Raw genomic sequence first — 14,264 nt, 5'->3', positions numbered from 1 at the left:
GTTCTGCCAGTGACTGATGTGGACAGGATGAAGGGTTCCGTGCTGGGGGAGAACCAGAGAGCACAGAGAACCATTCATCCTGTACAAAGTTCTACAATATTATTGTCGCACTTCTACCACAGCCACTTTCCAACATGTAATCAAACTAAAAATATCAGTTAATTTTCACAACAACATAATGTTTTTAACACGTCAGCCATTGATGATTCTGGATTTTGATTGGTCGGACAGTGTGGATTAACTTGTAGTAACTGGGCAGTTGAATCTGACCGCTCTGACTTGGCTGTTTGTTTGCAGCTCTGAATGAATTCACCAGCATTAAAGTCTCAGCTAAAACAGCTTGGAGCTCAGGTTACTGATGTAACCACCACCAACAAACCAAACAACTGCACAACAGCTTCTCAGCGAGAACCTGAATCTAAAATATCAGGTTTATTTTATGGTTCATTAAAAAGACATAAAAACTTTGTATCAGATCAAAGAAAAATTTGAATAATGTTTTTTATTAGACCGTACACTTCAGTGGACTGCACTTATATAGCAGTTCTGTTGTCTCATCAACCACTCAGTGCTACACACACAACAATTATTTCACACGTACTGTGCTTTTCTATTGCACTCACACACTAATGTTACACTACGACATGCAGACTGGAGGAGGCGGGAATCGAAACCGCTGACTTTCTGATTAGTGGTCAACCAGCTCTGACCTGCTGTGATTGGAAACTACATATACTTCTGTATTAGATCCAAAATAAATGATACTCAGACACTGTTTAACCATATTAGACTCCAATAAGAAATCAAATAGCAGATGTTAACACACTATTAGACTTCATTATATAAAAACATAGTCTAATTTATAATCAAATACTGTGTCATATCAGATACAAAACATGTTGTAGTTAGACTCTGTTCTACAACTGATGCTGTAATAGACATTTAATACGACCAACATGGACATATGAAGCTGTGATTTGGTGAATGTAATTAAATATTCATATTATATCAGGAGCTTAATTTTTAATTAACATAGTTTAGAATAAAACTGTTCTGTAAAAGTAATTCAAACCACATCAGGTCACATCTGGTTGCTCCGTCATGGTCTGGGTGTCGTCCAGAGTCCTGAGGAGGTTGTAGGTAGTGAAACTTAATCTGCTTCCATATGTCACTAACTTTATGTTACACAAGCTGCATCTTTATGTCTGAGAGGACAATCAGTGACACATTAAAACAGAACTGTGAAGAAGAGAGACGTCGTCTTTAGTTCCTCCTCTTTGACTCTTATTAGACTTTCAGGTGAGACAAATTCTGTGTGGTTACTAAGCAACAGGAGAGGAACGATTGAGATGAATGACCTGATGTTGATGAGTCGTTAATAAGTAGTTCCCTAAAGACTAAGACACCAGGACTGTGAGGTTAGGGAATACAGTATGTCAGGTCCACATGAATGTAGTAAAACAAGACTGTGTGTGTGTGTGTGTGTGTGTGTGTGTGTGTGTGTGTGTGGTGCTTAAACATGGGCTCAATGACGTGCAGTTGTAAACATTTATTAATACAGAACAATGTTACATCCATTTAAAATAAATATACTTGTCAGCCACAAACAATATTCAATAAATATTAGTAAATAAATAGCGTTCAAATAAAAATATCTTTTGGTAGAGACGTTGCAGTTGCAGAGTTTAGATGGTAAGACTTCATCTTTACTTTGGATCTGCAAGAGAACAAGACGACAGATCTGTTATACACGTCCACGTTTTCTCAGTCACAACATTAATGGTACAAATGTCTGTGTTAAGTGTAATATACAGTTAGAATGAAGACATTTAAACACAGTCAGATGGAGCTGTGTTGGTGGTTCCTGTGGATGTTGTTTATAGTATAACTTTTTTTTCCTCTATACAGGGATCAGAGCTTAATAATAATAATTTTTCATTATCACAATAGCCCACAAACGTTACACCTGTTCAGCCTGGAGCTGCTGTGGCTTACTGAAGCGTTCTGCACTGTTGCTGTCACTTACTGTATCTGCCCACAGTGTTGCAGCCCAGAGAGCTCATGGAGCCTATCCTGTCCATCCGTCGACCAAAGCAGCCGGAGGACCTCCGGGACGAGTCGTTGCGGACGCTCTTCAGGTTCTTGGCTGACAGAAATTCCCTGATTGAGGCCTCGTCCAGCCCAGTTTGTGGCTGCTCCTCTGCGTTCAGACTATCCAGACCGTCCTGCTCTGCAGAGACTCTCTGGTCCACCTCAGTCTGCTCTGACACTGACTCCTCCAGTCTGTGAAGCAGCACCTGCAACATCCATATGCACGTCAGCTGGGTTAGTCTTATAAGACCAACAGAAGCATCTGTAATCTTGTCTCACAGTGTAGGACCAAGTGAAGACTCTCAGGTAAAACGTCCTTCAAGTTCATTTTGTTTACAGCAGCTACAGCATTAATTATTAATCAGCAACTCATTACATTATTATTATTCTCTTAGAGCACTAATTAACTTCAGTAAGCACATATCAGATCACATAATATCACACACAGGAAGTTGCTGTTGAATAAAAAGACAATCGAAATCTTCACACAGCCTTTGAGCTGTGTGAAGATTTCCACATAGACCAAGGTGGAGCCCCAGACCTCCACCTCTCCACAGTTTCAGGATGATTTGGAGACTCACCTTTAAGATGTCCATGTCAGTGTCAGTCAAGCTGGTGCTGATGGGATACGTGCTGATCAGCTGCAGGTTTAAGATGAGGAGGAGGCCGCAGAGGGGAGTGGGAGACAGATGCATGTTTCTCTGTGGGTTCTTGTTGATCCTATCAGTGGGTGGATGGATGCTCTTTGGCTTTTTTGCGTTGTAGCTGTTTGGATGCTGAAGCCCGCAGCAGCACCCTCTGCTCTTTTATACTTTAGACTGACACACGTAGGTATGCCAGGAATTGTACTGGCATTCCTGACACCTGATTCTGATAACAGGAGCTGTCGGAAACTGCTCCTTTTAAAGCTCTGTCTCTTAGATATGGGGCATTCGTATGACATAGCTGCTTCCATATGCTACTTAGTTTCAGAAACATACTCAAACCCCCCTCCACACGGGACATTGTTGTCACTGAGCTACGGGAAGTAGTAAACTAACAGACAGTCTGACAGTGTTACTAAATTGAGGGGTGTACGTGATTGTGGTAGGGTAGCCTGTTGGTTTTAAAGACGGAATCTATTTCAGACTGCCACGCTGCTAAAGGGTTCTCAAAAAAGACACAAGTCTTGTCTCTGTGGCAGGCTGCGACCTCTGACCTCTTTGTAGCAGAAAACAAGGGAAAACAGCATGAAACATCAACTTACATCAATACATCAGTGGTAACTAGAATGGCTCTCAGTAGAGCGCATACATCCACCAAGGCCAAACAATCCTACACATGTCAATTACATCCTGATTATTATCTGGATCTGCACCAAATTTTACAAGCTCATAGATTTCAACACCATAAATATATCAGATCCAACATTACTTCCTGAGAAATTGACAAAATTGTCAAAAAATGTCAGATGGTCCTATCTCTTTTAAGAAAGTGATTTTTAAAAAAGTCCTGGATCCACCCCTTTATCCAGATCCACACTAAAATTGAATGGGTTCGTCACAGGTCCAGGAACCATCCCTACACCAAGTCTGGTACAAATCAGTTCACAATTTTTTACACAGCACGGCTATCAAACAAACAACCCAACAGACCCAGGTGCATAACCATAACCTCCCTGGTGGAGGTCATCAAGAATATGAAGGCTGCACTAATCAATATTTTTATACCAACAATGGCTCTAATGACTAAAATAAAAAATGTGTCACTTGTAGTGATGAAGCTACAAAGAATTAGCTGCAGGTTTGTTTGTTTTTTTTACTGTTTTTTAGCTTAGTTTTGGGTTTTACACCTTTACTGTTTTGATTCAGTCTCATCACTCCCAACGCCACGGTTTCCAACAGCAGCTGTTTCTACTGAAAAAGCTACTGTTCACTGCACAGCAGACAGGCTCAGTCAGAGAGCAGCTGGTGAACACAGTGGAGCATTTAGCAGCTGAACACCCAGATATTTCCCTCAGGAGATGGTGGAGACCAAACACAGAGCTAAACCAGAGGGAATACTGGACTTCATTCGGTCATGTCTGTGGCTTCTTCTGCAGCCACCAAGTGGCAATGAATTAATGCAGCCTTAAAATACAGACAGAGAATAATTAAAGGAAAGACCTGAAGAGAGCAGAGGACCAGGATGACAGTGTCTCCGTCCACAGGTCACAGGGGTCACTGTTGGTTTGATGAGGATGAAAATGATGTGAATCATATGCTGTGACCTTCACAGTGACCAGATCTCAGTGCAGTTGGACTATGAGAGATTCTGGAGCGAAGTGTTAGACAGCGCTCTCCACCATCATCATCAAAACTCCATATGAGGGAATATGTTTATGAAGAATGCTGTTCATCCTCCCGTAAGGTTCAGAGACTTGGAGGCTAGACTAGGTTGTATTTAGCTGTTGTGCAGGTATTCAGCTCTAGCAGCATTTTGTCATTGTCATTTCAGAATAAAATATCTGAACTCTATCTCATGTTCCCCAGAGGATGAATCCTAATTTTGATGATTCCATGATTTTTCGGCAGGTCTGTATTTCTGCCTGTTCTGTCCCAGATCATAACTTAGAATGATTTTTAGAGACATTTTGTCAGATATCATGTAAACAGGACTGGTGTGTGTTGGAAACAGGGATATACAGGGATGTAACTGCACATTTAGAATTAGTACAGAGATGATGGCTGCTTTGTTTGGTTGGACACACTGTTTTAAACTGTTTAAATGATCCATCTACCTGTTTTTCTTTCATCATGAAGCACATGTAGCTGCTCTTCTTGACTAAATAAAGGTCTAGGCCCTGTGGTCTTCCCTCATTATCATGCCAAGTCTCTCCAAAACTGTACATCTGCTTTGTTTAGTTTTTTTTGTTATACACATTTTGTACAGTCATTCATGCTCCTCACTGGATGAATTAAAATCACCATGGTAATCCCATGGATGTACTAGACCAGGGTGTTGGATCTAAATGGTGCCCATTCAGTGCGATAAAAACCACTCACCTGACACCGAAAAAGTTTCCGTCTTCCAGGTTACTTCCTGGTTTATGCCGCCCACTGAATATGCACAGTGCTGTTATTCCCATCATGCCTCTGGGCTATGAGAACGACCAAACTGCGTCGACTGATGGCAACAGCAACCAACAATGAAGATAATAAGTGAAAAAAAGTAATAAGCAGTTAATTTGTGTTGAACATTAATTCATTTGTGATGTTAATGGGAAAATAATTCATCATTTGAATCTTTTGAGCTTAAAATCACATTTGATTCTCCACAATAAATAACAGAGCGAGAATAGTTAGTTTGAACTGTTCATTTTTTAATGAGAAATGGATCCTGTAGGTGACAGATAACTACAAGTTGTTAAAGTTACTACAACTACACATAATTTCTTACCTTTTTCTTTTGAAAAGGTCTATTCATGTTTTCTATTTTTAAAGTTGTGCAGTGCTATTGTTACTAATAATTCTGTTATTTTTTAGACTTCTAAGACCATTAATTCAGATAAATCAGTGAAGTAAAAACTATGTCTCTTTATGAAATGCAGTATTATTGCATAAAACTGAAATATATGAATAAATTCCAATGCCTACATTCTGCACTTTAACAGATATAATTAGTCTAGTTTCCAAAATTGCATCAGAATGAACTTGATATAAAAACTTAAACGAATATAATTTTTCTCAGGATTATATGCTTTAAAACTGTGAAATTATTTGATGTTAAAATCATTTGTGGTTTGTCACAGCTGGAATGACACTGCAGCTAAAACAGAGTTTAAGGTGTAGCTGTGGACCGACACTGAAACAAGCTTCACTCTCCTGCAGTTCTGTTCAGCTGCACAGAATATGGAGCCTTTTCATGCACTGAGCTCCACAGTAACAAAGAGACAAATCGATGTGTCTGTTGTGTCCTGCTGGTGTTCAGGCTGTCGGAGCCGCTGCAGCGTGGAGCTCAGTCGTGAGCCGTCAATCACGTTATTGTTTTTGTGGCTTTTATTTGTGTTGCTTTTTTTTACTGTTCACGGAAACATCTTCCTGTGTGATTAAAATATCACCTTCATTTTCAAACCATGATTTTTTTCCACAACACAATGAAAAACAGATGAAATAATAATAATTACTGTGTATATTTGAATGAAATGGTTCTAACACACTGGTTTATTTCATGTGCTCTCAGCATGACAGTGTTCCCTGTGAAGAAGCTGTGCCCAAGAAACAGACTCAGATATTATGCAAAATAATTATTTTACTAGAATACAATCTATCACAAGGCAACTCTACTTTATCCAACAAGAAAGTAATAAATAATAAATACATTTACAATAATTTATTATTGAACAGCTCACATATGAAAAAGAAATCACAGTTCTGAATGAGAACCATGGACAGAGGAGACAGAGTATCCGCCCTTTAAAGTGTCAGTCAAAGCTGTGTGAGTGTGAGACGAGTTCCGGTGCTGGTTCTGGTCTCAGTGAAGCTCCACGCCTGTGGACACAACAAAAACATGTCACTACACCAGATGACAGAGACGTTTGTTACACTTTTATATCTGAATGGTATCAAGCATCGAGCCGCTGAACCTGCAGCGGCTCAGCTGCTCGGTGGTTCTGTCAGAGTGACGGAGCAGCTGCAGCTCACACGTTTCTCTCTGTATGAATTAATACAAAATCTTTTTCATACATTTTTATTTAAGTAAAATTAATTAAAATTAATCATCACAGGATTTTGACAGATTTTTTAAAAAACATTTGAAAAACAGTTGATGTGTCTTTGGGTTCATGTTAAATCAAAACAGACTTTGTTTTTTCTGCTGCCTTTAATCTGTGAATTTGTAAAAGATGATTTGCACAGTAAATTAAACAGTAAAATATATCTATGTTTTTCTAGTTGTGTATTATATAAAAAAACATGCAAAGCTGTGTATGAATGTACAAAGCTGTGATAATGCAGTGATTCTGTTTGTAGAGGGTTTAATGTGTTTTCACATACACAAATACATTTGTGATGAATTTCCGTATATAAAGTAAAATTATTGACATGTAAACATATGTAAAATTTTGGATGAAACCTATGAGAAGTCGGAACAATTTTACATGCTGACATACATGTTGAACCCATATAAATAAATGTTTATGTACATATGCTCATATTGTACATATGTTATGTACATATAAATCTCAAAGCCTGTCAATATGTGTTGATATTATAAATGTAAATATAAAAGATAGACTTTGTTTATGTTGTTTAAAATTGATAAGACAAACATACATAAACATATATTTTTTAAATGTATGTTGATTTAATAACCTTAAAAAAACTGTATTCACATTTTTAATATATGTACAAATATAAATTTTACTGTGGGTATTTCATATATGTTTTGAACCTATATCTTCATCTTTCCACAGGATGTAGATATGTATTAATGATATAGGTGAAATATATGGAAACATGACTCTTTATAGAGACACGTCATTTCCACATGGGTTTCATTATTATTCTCCAGACACACTGCTCCTGTGAATAACAACCTGCTGATGGATTTACTATGATCTCACCTCCAGGACTCAGCAGTCACCTGACCCCCACCTGACCCATCAGACCCCCACCTGACCCACCTGACCCATCAGACCCCCACCTGACTCCCACCTGATCCCCACCTGACCCACCTGACCTCCACCTGACCTCCACCTGACCTCCACCAGACCCACCTGACCTCCACCTGACCCACCTGACCCCTACCTGACCCACCTGACCTCCACCTGACCTCCACCTGACCTCCACCAGACCCACCTGACCCCTACCTGACCCACCTGACCTCCACCTGACCTCCACCTGACCTCCACCAGACCCACCTGACCTCCACCTGACCTCCACCAGACCCACCTGACCCCTACCTGACCCACCTGACCTCCACCTGACCCCCAATTGACCTCCACCTGACCTCCACCTGACCCCCCTGACCCTGTTTCTCAGTGTCGGTGTGAGTGACAACAGGAACTGAATCCCGGTTCCTACCTTCAGCAGCCGAGCCCGCTGAAGGAGCCGATCCTGTCCAGCCGGACCCCGAAGCAGCTCCTCATCCCGCCCTTCTTGTTCCGGCTCCACGAGCGCTTCGAGGTCCTCACCAGCTCCTGGAAGAGACGCGCGAGGACGTGTTCTTTCACCGCGAGGGCCGAGTTGCTGAGGTCGGACGAGTCCCACGAGGGAAGTCCGAACACCGCCTTGTCCGTGTCTCCATCCCTCCCCCTCCCCCTCCCCCCCACCCCCACCTCCTCCTCCTCCGCCTCCTCCGAGGAGAAGTACGGCGCCGTGTTCACCTCCTCCTCCAGGAGCTGCTTCAGACTCTGAGGGAGAAATCAACAGGAAGTTTAACTCTACACACTGAGATACACACAGACACACACAGAGACACACACAGAGACACACAGAGACACACACTGAGACACAGAGATACACACTGAGACACACACTGAGACACACACTGAGATACACACAGAGATACACACTGAGACACACACTGAGACACACACTGAGATACACACAGAGATACACACAGAGATACACACTGAGACACACACTGAGACACACACTGAGACACACACTGAGATACACACAGAGACACACACTGAGACACACACAGACACACACACTGAGACACACACAGACACACAGAGACACACACTGAGATACACAGAGACACACACTGAGACACAGAGATACACACTGAGACACACACAGAGACACACACAGAGACACACACTGAGACACACACTGAGACACACACTGAGACACACACAGAGACACACACTGAGACACAGAGATACACACAGACACACACACTGAGACACACACAGACACACAGAGACACACACTGAGATACACAGAGACACACACTGAGACACAGAGATACACACTGAGACACACACAGAGACACACACTGAGACACACACTGAGATACACACAGAGATACACACTGAGACACACACTGAGACACAGAGATACACACTGAGACACACACTGAGATACACACAGAGACACACACTGAGACACACACTGAGATACACACAGAGACACACACTGAGACACACACTGAGACACACACAGAGACACACACAGAGATACACACAGAGACACACACTGAGACACACACAGACACACAGAGATACACACTGAGATACACAGAGACACACACAGAGACACACAATGAGACACACACAGACACACACCGGGCCACAGGTGTGTGTGTCTCCTCCAACACACAGCTGCAACATAAATACACAACACGCTGATTAATCCTCTAACACTTCTTCATGTCACTCAGACGCCTCTGAAATGTTGAACCCAGACACCGGTCCTGTTCACACCAGGTGCGGGACCAGGTGCGGGACCAGGTGCGGGACCAGGTGCGGGACCAGGTGCGGGACCAGGTGAACTTACCTGTAGATCAGAAACAGGTTTGGCTCCAGCGCAGCTGAGCAGCACCAGCAGAGACAAACAGCAGACGGAGACATTTGGGTTCATTTTCTTCTTCTTCTTCTTGTTTTTTGTAGTTTTTGTGTGTTTCCGGTGAAGGTGAGCTGGCGCGCGGTCGGTCCTCTGCTCCTCCGTCTCGCGCTCGTCTGGCTCTCGTGCAGCGCGCAGGTGCCGCCTTTATACGCGTGGGTTCCGTCACGAGGTCTGAGAAAACTAACGGAGCGTGACTAATGCTCCTCCACGGGGGGGGGGGGTGGGGGGGGGGGGGGGGGGGGGTGACCGGGACCGGAGGCGTCCGCAGGTCCGAACCCCGAACCTCTCTGAACCTGTCGGACCCGGCGCTGAGGAGCCGGGGGGGGGGGGGGGGGGGGGGGGTTCATTGGTTGTAATGATTCTCCTCAGTTGAACCCTGAGCCCCATCCTCCTCCTCATTTATGTGAGTTTCTGACAGAACATGAGTCTAAAGTTCTAAAAATACTTTGTTATTCAAATGTACGTTTACTGTTGTTCCACATGTGAGAACCTGCGACTGTGAAAGCACCTGACTGACTGTTGAGCCTGCAGAATAAAAAGAAACACATCATCAGAGCAAAATGCCCCAACCATCAAAACACTTCTTCATCATCATCATCATCATCATCTTCTTCTTCGTCATCTTCATCATCTTCATCATCATCATCATCATCATCATCATCATCTTCTTCATCATCTTCATCATCATCTTCATCATCTTCATCATCTTCATCATCATCTTCATCATCTTCATCATCATCTTCATCATCATCATCATCATCTTCATCATCTTCTTCATCATCATCACCATCATCTTCATCATCTTCATCATCATCTTCATCTTCATCATCATCATCATCATCATCATCATCTTCATCATCTTCACACCAAATCTTTTCTTCTGCCACACATATATATTTGCTGTATACAGGCACATTTCAATACACGTATGACCACGGTTGTATAGAAGGTAACAAGGCTGCAGTAATAGACTATTTCAAATGTATTGATTATTCCATTAGTTCGTTTCATTAGTCAAAGTGCAGCTTCTGTCCACCCACAGTGATCTGAGGTTTGTTTGGTTTTGGGGACAACAACCACATTACATCACTCACTGCTACATTAAGACGCACTATGTGCACTGGGGAATTGTGGGAAGCACAGAAGAAACTGGAGTGAAGCTGAGAAAACGCTGAGTGAGGCAATAACTGATTAAACTACACTGTACATTTAGAGTCCAGTGTGAATATGTGAAGTATTGAACCCTCTTTATTATTATTTTTTCTTCTTTGTTGGGACGAGTTCAACAGTCTCCGAGCCTCATCCTGACCTACAGCATCTCCGTCCTGCTGTGACAGTGGACGTGAACGTCAGCAGCTGCTGGAAACACTGTTGAGGCTGATTCACACACCTGGACGTCCAGACATGGAGGTGGTGAAAATTAGGATTAATTTGAAGTTCGTCTGATTGGTGTGTGTGTGTGTGTGTGTGTTTGTGTACTTGTTCCCTCCAATTCCCATTCCCTAACCCTCCCAACCCCCGACTGCCCTGCCACCATCCAGACAGGTACCAGGGGCAAATGATGAGCGATTAGCCCTGGACCCTGTGAAGCTGAGTGCACCGTGTGGAGGTGGATGACAACTAATTGACATTTCACCAGCTTCTCAACTGGAGGGCCATCACATGAAATTGACTCAGGCCTCAGGGCAGCTGTGAATGCTCCAAATGTTTTTCATGGAAAGAATCTGAGCTCTGTTGGTCCTGCCTCACAGAGACAGATGTGATGCTGTCAGACAGATGCAGCCAGGAACGCCTCACTTTGTATTTCACTCAGATGAGCAGAGGAGGAGGACGTGTTTAGATCCATTATTACCACATTGTAAAAAAAAGTCCTGTATTAAAATGATTTCAAAAGTAAAAACCCACAAGTGCGAGCAAAAGTTGCCTCCACAGTAGCTCAACCTGACACAAATTTAACATTATTATATTATTATAATATAATATCATATATTTTAAATTATTATATCATATAAAATATAAATAATACATGTGATGTTATCATAATATCATTACACTATTATCATATTTTATATTATTGTCATATTTTTGTAGGATGTATCACTATTGCATTGACAGGATATCATATAAATTGCTGTAAATATTACAATAATTTATTTATTGTTTATATATTTTCTATATATTTTATTATTATTATTATATTATTATTATTATATACGTTATATCTTTCTACAATCATTAGGTTACATCATTAATTTCCACTATACACGCTACACTCTCTGCCCCATAAACCACAAAACACAGATACATATGATTACCTCTAATATAAACAACCAAACCTGCACACACACACACACACACACACACATTGGACTCATACCATACACATTATATTCTTGTCATCTTGTCTGTATAACTGTTGTTGTTTGTGTTGTCATTTACAGTCTGTCCATTATATCCCCTGTATCCTTCACGTCTCACCTGGTTTTGTTACGTTATGTCACCAGTGAAGGAATTAAAAGAAAAAAAAAGAAATGTAAAGTGAAATAGAAATACTCGGATAAAGTATAAGTACCTCAAAACTGTACTTAGCTACTTTTCACTATTGCAAAAGTGTGTAATGACAGTATTTTATCAGCTGATGGTCCAAGCTGCCCTGTAGGTCTGTGCAGCTGCAGGAGGACTGAGCCTTTTCACGGCTGACATTTAAACCTCTCGGGCAGTTAGATGAAGAACGTGCGATCCACCCTCACGCTGGTTCCTCTCCATTAAAGGCCTTAATTAGAACATAAGCACCTCATCATCTAAATGATGGAGCTGGCTGAACTAAGGCGAGGAACTCTGAAATCTACTGACGTCAGACAACACAACAGTGGTTCCCAGAGGCACATCCTTCAGGAGGAACCCCCCAGTGAAACCACTGCTGGTTGTTTCACTGCTGTAACAACTACTAGAATTGTAGGTTTTTTCCACCACTATAGAAACCAGAGGAAATGTGGTTTATGTCTGCACTGTGGCACTTTGGTCCCGACTGAAATATTGGATCTTATGAAATCCTGTATGGGTTTCCATGAATTTTAATTCTGTACAGATGTTTCTGTCTCCAGAGGATGACATCTGTAGTTTCATGTGTAATGTCTAGACTAATATTGGATGGATTACCATGTAATTTGGTACATGGAAGAGTCATCAGAACGAACACTGCACAAAATACCTCAGAATCCACACATATTTCAAACTATGACTCATGTATGATGAAGTCTGGACTGAACATGCTCCGATCGAAACATTGTAAGGATATCTGCTGAAAGCACCTTCACTGTCCCAAAACTCCAGGAATCTGAAGAGATCCTTTTTAGGGTCTTGCAAGAGTCTGGATCATATCTGGAGCATATCTGCTGGGATCAGAGACACAAAAGGGGGACAGGAATAAAGAATTAACTATATATCAAATTAACCTTATCACCAACACAGATTTAATAGATTTAATTGTAAAACTATTTACAAACAGACTAACTGCTAACAAAAAAAAACTGACAAATGATTTAATTTAAATGGATGGCCTCTTCCACTTCCTCCCTGTCGCAGTATATGAGGCTGTCTTTGCTGGTAGCACTTCCTTTTGGCCAGGGGTGGCCCTTCTGTATCTATGCAAAAAAAAAAAGAAGTAAAAAGTAAAACATAATTAAACCAAGCAAAAATAATGTTACACAATGTTGACACCAAAATACAAGCACTCAAACTGGTCAAAGACAAATGTAGTGTGTGCTGTAAGGAAACAAAAGGATATGTGTAATGTCATTTCTTAAATGCAACTTAATAATGTTGAAAATGTGTTGACATGTGGACACCATGGTCAACAAAAGTCAGATTGAACATCACCAGGATTAAACCTCGTTTGTATTAAATCTATGAATTAAGGCTTTTTCAAACAGAACAATACTTAGAGAGAAAAAAACCCATTAATCAATAAGTAACTGCCAAAATATCCTTTCACACCATGACATCAGCCAGTATTGAGAGCTCAGTTACATCAATGTGTTTTTAATGGATTAGTGTGAGAAAAGGACAAAACCTGCTTAAATGTAATGATTTACCAATAGCCTCACCTGAGGAAGACAGACCATGACACATGACTAACATGCAAATGTCAACACACCATGTGTGCAAATGTGGCACCTGATAAATGATGGGACCGAGAGACAGTCGGTCGTGGAAGCTCATCTGTGTCATCCTATCAATACCATTACAGCACCACCACCTCTGCACAGATTATCACCAACACACTTAACGGGCTGCTTGTGCAGAGCGTCATTCTACTTTTCAATGAAACATTAAGGGTTTCTCAGTAAAGTTTACCTTTCACCCAATGACAGTGTAATATGTGTAACTCATTAGCTTGTAGTGAGTTGTTGGGTTGAAGAGCAGCAGAACAGAGCTGCTCCTGGGATCTGTTCAGACCAAACACATATCCCAGGATTATAACACATCACATTCACATGCCCTTTTAATTAATCTATCTATGATTATCTGTCATATACTTGTGTATTATGATAGATACTCTTGAAAAAGCTCTTGAAAAAATGAAGAGACCACTCCAATTTCTTCTTAAATCAACATCTCTACATGTATGAGAGCCATTCT

General features: G+C 41.3%; 2 protein-coding genes across 2 annotated transcripts; both read right to left on the bottom strand.

Moving 5' to 3' along the window:
• Positions 1-1,534: 1,534 nt before the first annotated feature.
• nppb (natriuretic peptide B) lies at positions 1,535-5,180 on the bottom strand. The gene is made up of 3 exons (XM_071474984.1): positions 2,673-5,180; positions 2,027-2,297; positions 1,535-1,717 (listed from the first exon to the last, which is right to left on the bottom strand). Exons 1-3 carry the CDS (start codon positions 2,784-2,786, stop codon positions 1,707-1,709), a joined length of 396 nt encoding a protein of 131 aa, XP_071331085.1. The 5' UTR covers positions 2,787-5,180; the 3' UTR covers positions 1,535-1,706.
• A 233-nt stretch (positions 5,181-5,413) lies between these two features.
• nppal (natriuretic peptide A-like) lies at positions 5,414-9,784 on the bottom strand. Its single transcript, XM_071474983.1, has 3 exons — positions 9,555-9,784; positions 8,133-8,461; positions 5,414-6,599 (listed from the first exon to the last, which is right to left on the bottom strand). The coding sequence occupies exons 1-2, from the start codon at positions 9,636-9,638 to the stop codon at positions 8,135-8,137; spliced, it is 411 nt and encodes a 136-aa protein (XP_071331084.1). The 5' UTR covers positions 9,639-9,784; the 3' UTR covers positions 5,414-6,599; positions 8,133-8,134.
• Between the last annotated feature and the right edge of the window lie 4,480 nt (positions 9,785-14,264).

Source organism: Trachinotus anak, unplaced genomic scaffold (assembly GCF_046630095.1).
Source record: "Trachinotus anak isolate AG129_WGS33_773 ecotype Australia unplaced genomic scaffold, CSIRO_AGI_Tana_v1 ptg000004l, whole genome shotgun sequence".
Classification (NCBI taxonomy): Eukaryota; Metazoa; Chordata; class Actinopteri; order Carangiformes; family Carangidae; genus Trachinotus; species Trachinotus anak.
This window is presented reverse-complemented; position numbering and strand designations above follow the sequence as displayed.

Bases quoted from the DNA above. Each gene is read 5' to 3' on its own strand.
- nppb (XM_071474984.1), bottom strand. From the start codon at position 2,786: ATGCATCTGTCTCCCACTCCCCTCTGCGGCCTCCTCCTCATCTTAAAC. The intron at 2,298-2,672 runs GTGAGTCTCCAA...TGGATGTTGCAG, and splicing joins CTGACATGGACATCTTAAAG to GTGCTGCTTCACAGACTGGA.
- nppal (XM_071474983.1), bottom strand. From the start codon at position 9,638: ATGAACCCAAATGTCTCCGTCTGCTGTTTGTCTCTGCTGGTGCTGCTC. The intron at 8,462-9,554 runs GTAAGTTCACCT...TTTCTCCCTCAG, and splicing joins AACCTGTTTCTGATCTACAG to AGTCTGAAGCAGCTCCTGGA.